The 8,720-nt window shown below is 49.4% G+C and overlaps 1 protein-coding gene across 1 annotated transcript; it reads left to right on the top strand.

Annotated features, from left to right (window-relative positions):
• Positions 1-2,472: 2,472 nt before the first annotated feature.
• Positions 2,473-5,850, top strand: LOC149351464 (uncharacterized). Its single transcript, XM_089577035.1, has 2 exons — positions 2,473-2,658; positions 5,557-5,850. Exons 1-2 carry the CDS (start codon positions 2,473-2,475, stop codon positions 5,707-5,709), a joined length of 339 nt encoding a protein of 112 aa, XP_089433161.1. The 3' UTR covers positions 5,710-5,850.
• Positions 5,851-8,720: the final 2,870 nt, after the last annotated feature.

Below are 8,720 nucleotides of genomic sequence, written 5' to 3'. Positions count from 1 at the left end.
TTCTATTTCTTTTCTCTTTTGGTACACGGAAGTTCGCCCCATGCAATCATGGAGCACATCAGTTGATTGGGAGCGAAGGAAAACAACTCTGGAGCGCCTGTCGAAACATTGAACAAGGCCGCATCCCATAGAGGGCCTTCAAAATTATAAAAACTTGCGAGTACCAGGGTTTCCCAGCCCACCGCACCATTGTATGGGCCCTACCGCATGTTGGCATTGAGGGGAATGAAGCAGCTGAGCCCGATTCTGCCGCCCGCGCGCTCACTCACTGGGCATCACCTCACGCACAACCAGCGCAGGGAGAGGAACTCAAACCTGCTATTACTTTCCGGTAGATTTCTCTCCTATACCAAAATCTGCACGGCCACTACCCCCCACCCTTTAAAGGCCTCAAAAAGGCGGAGGAGCGCTGGCTTCTCCGTCTATACATCAACACGGTACTGTAGTGCCCACATTGTGGGGAGGTGTTTGCGGACACCTACCACATGGTGTAGGTTTGCCCCTCAATTCCTTCATTCCCACCCCATCCCCACCCTACCCGGGAGGACTGGGAGGCTGCCCTGCTCAATTGCTCCGACCTCCAGGCCCAACGAGCCCTGGTGGCACGAGCCCAGGCCGCCGCGCAAGCCACGAGGGTTCCAGACTAGGGACCACCCCTCCCCTCCTGAATTTGTAAGGGTCAGGCGCTTTAGGTCTGACCCAAAATCCTCTCTGTACCACCCCCCCCCCCTCCCATTCTAGGGGTAAAATTGGGGGAGGGTGACACCAATCCACCCCCCTCTTTGTCCCTGATTCTCCGCAGTCGTTGTTGCATACCTTGATATTCGCGCAAGAGTGACAGAACTTAAGAGCAAGGAGTAACTTTTCTGAACATACAGCGCGCCCGCAGCGCCAGCCATTCTTCTGTAAGGCGCCCAGTATCGGAGGCTATGATGCGCCGACTAAGTAATAACATATTAATGCTAGCCATTCATTTTACTGCAGAACGATACGGCATATAACTTGCAAAAGCGCTGCAGCCATCTCATTACAAAGGAGCATTGCAACTGACGTTGTCAACAACGGTGCACCATCATCATCATCAGGGTCAGATCTGCAGTCGGTGCGCATCTCCAGAGACTCAGTATGCAAATTCGAAACAGCAATTCAGTCTTCTTTTATCAGAGCAAATAATGTTCTCGGTGTTTCACCACAATCAGTCTACGTCGGTAAACGTATCAAGCGACGTCGCACTACAACTGCCCGTAATTACGAGAGTCATCGGAAAGTCTCCAAAGTTCGAGCCCGGCACCATGGTTATTCTTGGTTTTGCGGCGAAAAACCGCTTACACGAGACAGAAGAGAGTGGGAACACGACGCGTCGTGTCCCCACTGTCCTCTCTCGTGTAAGCGCTGTTTTTTACCGCAAGATCATACAGCCGGGTAAACCGACCGCGGCGGTCGCGTTTCGATGGAGGCGAAACGCAAAAGGCGCCAGTGTGCTGTGCGATGCACCGACCAGCCCAGCCTTTCACCTTGTTCATGTATCATTCTTGGTTTATATGCCATACACTCTATTTACTTTTCTGTATACAGTCCTGTTCGGATGCCCGCGGCACACTCATATCAGGAGTGAAGCCAACAGCCAGAGAAACCAAAGGACACAGGGGATTTTTTTTATATTAATTTGTTTATTTTGTGGTGTTTATCAATTCAGAATATTAGTAAATATGTTATCGCTTAAAGCTAATTGATTAGAAAAGCAGAAGAAAAACAACCACATGCCGCCGGTGGGATCCGAACCCACGACCTCCGAATTACGCGTCCGGTGCTCTACCTCTGAGCTACGGCGACGGCTGTGAAATCTTCTGCTTTCGGGGGTATTTATGTTTACAAATAACCTAACCTTGAGAGTGTTCATCAGCGCCACCCACGTTCATAAGGGGCGGACGTAGAACATCCTGAGTTACCGCTGGTGTGACGTAGAACGTCATCGAACGGCGAGGGTGGAAGCTGTGTGAGAACCCTCTTATGCTTCCTATGGCGTCAAGGCTGCCAGAACCGAGACCCTCGCTAAGCAATTAAGCAAACAAGGGAAGGGGAATGAGGGGCTCGTTATAAATATGAGAGAAGCCAACAGCCACAGTGTTATTCATACGTTTCAGGAAATTGTTTGCTTCCATTTGGATTCATTTATACTGCTGCTCTGCCCCTCGCCCTCAGCATATTGTTTCCTTGCGTTCAGCGTCCCCTTCCTTCAGCCCATTCAGCTGATAACAGCAGCTGTCTTTGCAAATAATTACACCAGACATTCGCCAACGCGCAATCTGCTGTACTGCGCATGCGCGAATATACGGCAATACTTTAGAAAACGGACAAGACAAATAATTACCGCGGCCGGGATGTCTTCATCCTCTTCCCAGCGTACGCATGTTCGGGCGAGGCCACGCGGCGCGCGATGCACCCGCGCAGAACCGCCGGGCTGGTGGCGCCATGGAGCCCATCTTCGCTTCAGGCGGCGTACACATGAGCGCCAACGGCGCGGCCCTCAGCGAGGCGACCAGCGCCACCCACGCTGCTGTGCAGTCCGTCAACATCAGCTCCTGGGGTAACGTAATAGTGGCGAACGCCAGCAAGGCCCGCAAGCTGGCCCGGAGAGACGACCTCGCCGCGGCCAAGGTCAGAACTCACCCCCTTGCGCCGCCCGGACCAGGCCTCGCGCGCCTGCGAACCTGCACTCAGAGCGGCAGGCCGGGAAGGGCCTCTTTGCCTTTAAATGCCTTTCGTTTCCTTTGGCCTAGTTATGATAAATTAGCAAATCAGCGCGAGCAGTACTAAGAGGAGCACGCGTTTCGCAATTGACAAGGTCAGGAGAGTGTTCACTAACGCACTCGCAATACCGGGAGCTAGAGAGTTGCCTGAAGCAGTGCGTACATACTAGCCGGGCGAGTGCATGCCACATGCGTGATCCCTTTCGTCGACTGCATTCCGCAACGTTCTCCTGACACCATGTCCTTACGGCTGACACTCGGGTCTACTTAGCGGGGTACCGATGCGCGGACCACCATGATGCTTCAGCAGCAGCGCTAGGCGCGCACACAAGGCGCCTGCGCTTGCCATCGCCGCTGTTAGCTCACAAAAGGGCGCACGCTATCAGGGTGATGTTACAAATAAAGCTGTGGGAGCATCGATGGAAAATCATTTTATTCCGCATTAGCATGGAGCCAAACGCGAAATAAGCGCCAAGTTTAGCCAGTGGGATACATATCGCTAATAGGCCTTTTCTTTTTTTTTTGTATCGCAAGCAGGATACAGCAATGGCAGCAGACGGTGCAGTTCAAATGTGAAACCACCTGTTCTGTATTTCAGCGTTGCTTAGGCGACGCTGCGACGATAAGGAACCGCTCGACCTTGAGTGAATGATTGGTGAACGGTAAAATGCACAGAATAATTTACATATCTGTGAAGTTTATGAAGGGACCGATAATTAATCTTTCAAGGACCCCAATTTTTTTTTTCGAGCAACACAAGGCTTGGGTGCCAGCATGCTAGATTCCGCAGTGGTTCGTTACAAATGCTGTAAAATATGCTACGAACAATTTTTCGGCCAGTGGATGCGTTCGTTTCTTTGTATTCGGATGCTTGAAACAATAATCGATATCGCACATCACGAAAGGTGACAAACCGTAAACACTATAAATAGCTAGCTAGGCCTTAATTTTTTCAGTAACTATGTGACTGTCTGGTCGGCAATCTTCCTCTGCACAATTTCCCATGGCAATAAATGCCCACTTGTACACATTTCCATGCTTGCATGCATATAGGTAATATATACGCCTTGCATACCACCAAACGCATTGACGCGCACCGCAATGTTATGAGGGCTGTCGGAATGGGCGGATTTATTGGTCACTCTCGGAGGCGGCGGCTCCATTCGAACGATGTACTTGACCTTTTTCGTCAAAAAAACGTGTTCATTATGGTCTTCCCACGTAAAATAGCTGCTCACGCCTTCAGTCATGGAACGAACTATGAAAACAGCTAACACTACATAAGGCCACAGTGTCGGATTAAGAAGAAACAAGCCGCCGCGTGGCCAAAATCCAGGAGCCAGAGGGCCTCCGATTGCGTAGTCCGCATGGCGACGGTAGTGATTGAAGTGATTGGACCCTTCCGCAAGGGTTCAGCAGCACTCGCATTACTCGAGGTCGCGTTAGTATGAAACACAAGGCCGTTCAAAAGGGACCAGTGGGTGGCACCATTGGTACACAGCATATTGTGGACCACCTAATTGGTGTAGAATGTTCGAAGTGATATTGACGATTCAGCGCATTACGGAGCATAACATTACTAGTCGAATCAAAGCCACAGGGCTTCGCACTGACGACCTTTGGTTCCCCAAACTGTTACTTCTTTAAACTTCACACACCCATTACGGCCAAACTAATTGACCTAGGACATTCGAAGTGGCGTTGGTCTAGCGGAGCAGAGCTTCTAAACGTTCAACGGCACTACTTATAATTCAACAATCCCGTTGGCTCACATCGTTCTTGGCTTCCGCACTTCGTAAATTTTCTCTTGTGACCGATTGTAACTCGTACACAATAGCCAGCAAGCTATGAAGTATTTACATCTGAAGGACCTTTCTCGCTTGAAACCCAACTTAAAAAAAAAAATTGGCACTGGCTTTGCTCAGCTAGGCAGGGTATACGTAGCGAAAGCAGTTTCGTCTACTGACATTGCGGTAGCGACACACCGTCGGTGTCGTTCAGCAGCTTGGAGGCGTCTCTTCGCGAGACGTTCCTCTCGTTCTTCGGGCGTCTCGGCCGTCCGCTTAGCCTTTCTCGCCTCGTTTTCACGCTGTCGGCCGGCCTCGTACCATGCGAAAACTTCTGGACCGGAAAACTGAAGTTCACGCAGCCTGCACTGCTGCCGTGACGAGCACGGCCGCTCTCCTTCCATGGTGCGCGTCTGAGGAGCGAGCGCATCGCAGCCGGCTGCGCGGCGCGACTAAGCGCATGCGCAGTGCGGCGCCATGGTACTGATTGCCTTGGTAACGGCGCATGCGCAGTAGTGGCTTTTGGCAAGCACCGCCAAATTCGCTTCTGCTAGCCTAGTGTAGCTTTCGCTACAAAAGAAAAGATGAATTCGACGTCGGCTCAAACCGAAACCTCCAAACCATAGACTATACCGATAAAATTGGTATAGGCTATGGGATACGCTGCCGATGCTTCACCGGCGAATGTCGCCCTATACAAAACGCTCGTTCGACCGATGAAATGTACGAGTCTAACAATCTAAGGCAAGGTATTTTTCAGCCATAACACATTTTGGCCAGTTGAAACTGAGGTGTTCAATCTTCTCCGGCGCATACCCTGCCCAAATCTGCGTGGGGTGCCCCCCCCCCCCCCCTCCCCACACACGCACACTGATCTTGATGGAGTCTGCCGCGCTATGCTGTACTAAACGCAAGGCCTAGACTAACAAAATGGTGGTTCCGGACACAGAATTGTGACCAATATGCTTCTGAAAGAACGGTAATTTGCAGAGGTTAAACAAGCTGCGCGCTCTACACAGGTAGTGGGCATCTGGCTTGGCTGCTTCCTGATAATCTTCCTGGTGGTGGGCATTCCGAACTACATCCAGAAGAAGATGCGCGAGGCGCAAGAGAACAGTGACCGGCTGTTCGAGCGGCGGCTGTCCTTGGGCCACATCCGAGGTCCGGAGTGACACGGCGGCGTTGCTGGCCAGAGCTGGCCGCATCAACCACCGCTGCGCGGCCACATTAAAACGCTACACCCGCCAGTCGATCTCCGCACGCAGGAATGCATCAACGACCCGGCTGCACTATCAAGAGCCGGGTTTACGCGACGCGCCAGCGAGGGACTGACCGATACGACGGCAGGTCTCTGGACATTCCTAATGGTGCACGGAGCAATATCGTCGCATACGCATGAATATAAGCGAACTTAAAATAAATAAAAGGGAAACACTCCTTTCCCATTCATTGACGACTGAAGTTTTGCTTTCTTTTTTTACTCCGAGAGCGAGAGAGAATAACCTAATTTACTCAAAATCAGGTTGATTCGAAGTTTGCTGTGGCTGGGTCCCGAAGACCAGGTCTCCTGCGGCGTCAGCTGCCTTGTGGGTCCTGTCGATCAGCCAGAGCTGACTTTGCAGGTCCCTGGTGGGCAGCACTACCTCCCACTGCTCTGATGTGGCGCCGTGTATGACTCGCATTGCTGTTATTTGTTTACAGCCCCATGAAGTGTGATATAGTGTGGGTTTGTCCCCACACCAGGGACAGGTGTCCATCTATATGGCTGGGTGTATCTTGTTTAGCATAAAGAGAGATGGGTCAGAGTTAGTCTGCACCTGTCTCCAGTTGACCGACTGCTTCCCTTCCTATTTAGCATTTTGGGCCCCGCGGTGGCTGAGTGGTTATGGCGCTAGGCTGCCGACCTGAAAAACACGAGTTCGTTCTCTGCAGCGGCTGCCGAATTTCAATGGAGGTGAAATTCTAGAGGCCCATGTACTGGGCAATGTCACTTCACGTTAAAGAACCCCAGCAGGTCGAAATTTCCACCCTTCACTACGGCGCCCCTCAAAGCCCGAGTCGCTTTGGGACGTTAGTCCCCCATAAACCACCTATTTGGCATTTCGTGTGCAAGTGGTTTACTTCCTCCTATCTCCTCATAGGTGCTCCAGGACGTCGCCTTAAAGAGGCTGTGAAAGGGGGGGTCTCAACAAAGATGCGATATGCCTAGGATGCTAAACGACGCAGCATCGCAAATATCATCCAGCAAAATATTTTTTTGATGCGTTTTGTGGAAGCAGAGTTATTTGCAGTCAAAATTTGAATTCTTGCATTTTCGCGCCTTTCCCTCTCCTCATTTTTTGCACGCTGAAATGTCGCTTCAAATCGGACTATCTAATTTTCTGTTTTAGTCTCCCCGATACTCTTTGGCCCTGGCTGGTTGGCTGGTGCTTGGTAGGCAAAGTTGTAGTTGAGTGCACACCTGGATCACACCGCGAGGGAAGGGAATAAGCAAGAGGTGAAAGGGATAGATATTTAAAAAAAAAGGTGTTTACGCTTGCCCTCGCTAAGTTTTGCGACTTATGCAGCAGTTATGTAGCAGCCAATATATTTTTCTGCTTTTAATGGTTGTGGGAAATTGTGGGGGGGGGTTTAATGCCCCAAAGCAACACATGGGCTATGAGGAATGCCGTAGTGGAGGGCTCCGCAATAATTTATACCACCTGGAGTTCTTCAACCTGTGCTGACACAGCAAAGCACACGTGGGGCCTTTTGCGTTTCGCTTCCATCAAAATGCAGCCGCCGTGGCCGGAAATGAACCCGGGTCCTCCGGCTCAGTAGCTGAGCGCTCTAACCACTGAGCCACTGCGGCTTGCTCTCAGAAAATCATAGCATTGCAAGTAAATGTATACACACAATTTGTACTTGTAGTAACAAATGCACTAAAGTATTGTTTCCGTCACTTCGCGAGCGAGCTGCTCCACAGGAACCAACATCACAACCCGCCCAGCCAATTTGCAACTTTGCCTTTCACATACATGATGTAAACAGGCAATTTGGTTTCATAACCATCAGGAACACTTTTTTTTTTTACACTTCTCTGGTGTTCAGAGCTGCATTTTTCCTAATGCAATTAGTGAAAAAAAAAAAAGCTGCACAGATACCACTTGCATGGCACAAATTGTGCTGCCGACACAGCATACGAAGTAATAAATTTTGTTCTATTCTCAAATACTACAGCAAACCTGCCCATGGTTCAGCATGCCTACACTTGCCACATGCTGGTATATACTGGATGTTTCACCCAAGGTGTTCTGCAACTTTTAAAAATATGCTTTTTGAGTTAGAAGTGTGCTTTTTTTGGCAAAGCATTTTCAGCCGTAAAGTGCACCAGAATACAGCTAAGATGTGCTAACAGTAGGCTGGTTAACTAATACTGGAAGATAACTTTTTAACCTTTACAGTTAGCCTCCTTATTTATTGAGAGGCGTGTAGCGCATCATAAGTAATATCCATATCAGCTTTCATAATTTTGAAAATGCAATTACCCTTGGCGCTGCGACCAAACAATTTTGACTACATTGACTAGTTACGTGCACTGCAGGGGTTGCTTTGCCTGCCAGCATTTCAAAAGAGCATGTACTATAACGCAATGTACGCAAGATCTGATGGGCCACAGTGCTGAGGCTAACTGCAATTTCTAAATTCTAAAGATATTACTTACAGTGAACTTATGCCTCTCAATAAATAGAAGACTAAGTGTCGTATTTGCTCGCATAATTTGTACACGCTTTTGCTTCAAAAAAGGGGGTGCCCAAATAGCATGGAAATTCTGCGAACACTATCTAAAAAAACTCTCATGCTCTGGTGAACTTGCGCAGCAGGGAGCGTAAAATATGCGAATAAAGGCTTTTTCTTCAGAAACCTGGGCAATAAATTAGGGGTGTGCGGATTGCGAGAGTAAATACTAATAATAAACATTTAATATTACTTAACTAGCCTACTAGTTGGCACATCTTAGCTTTATTCTGACATGCTACACTGCTGAAAACTCTATACTGAAAAAAGCGCTCTCCCAAGTAAAAAAGCCTACTTTCAAAAATTGCAGAACAGCTACAGTCAAACACCAGGTAGGTGCAGTTCTTGCCTTAATCATTTACATACACTGAAGAGAGAGAGAATGACTTGAGACAGCAGAGCCTAA

This window comes from Amblyomma mixtum, chromosome 3 (assembly GCF_055824585.1).
Source record: "Amblyomma mixtum isolate Tamu chromosome 3, ASM5582458v1, whole genome shotgun sequence".
NCBI classification, from domain to species: domain Eukaryota; kingdom Metazoa; phylum Arthropoda; class Arachnida; order Ixodida; family Ixodidae; genus Amblyomma; species Amblyomma mixtum.
This window is presented reverse-complemented; position numbering and strand designations above follow the sequence as displayed.

Excerpts from the sequence above, each read along its gene's own strand:
- LOC149351464 (XM_089577035.1), top strand. The coding sequence starts at position 2,473 with ATGGAGCCCATCTTCGCTTCAGGCGGCGTACACATGAGCGCCAACGGC. Across the intron at positions 2,659-5,556 it reads ACGACCTCGCCGCGGCCAAG|GTAGTGGGCATCTGGCTTGG; the intron begins GTCAGAACTCAC and ends CGCTCTACACAG.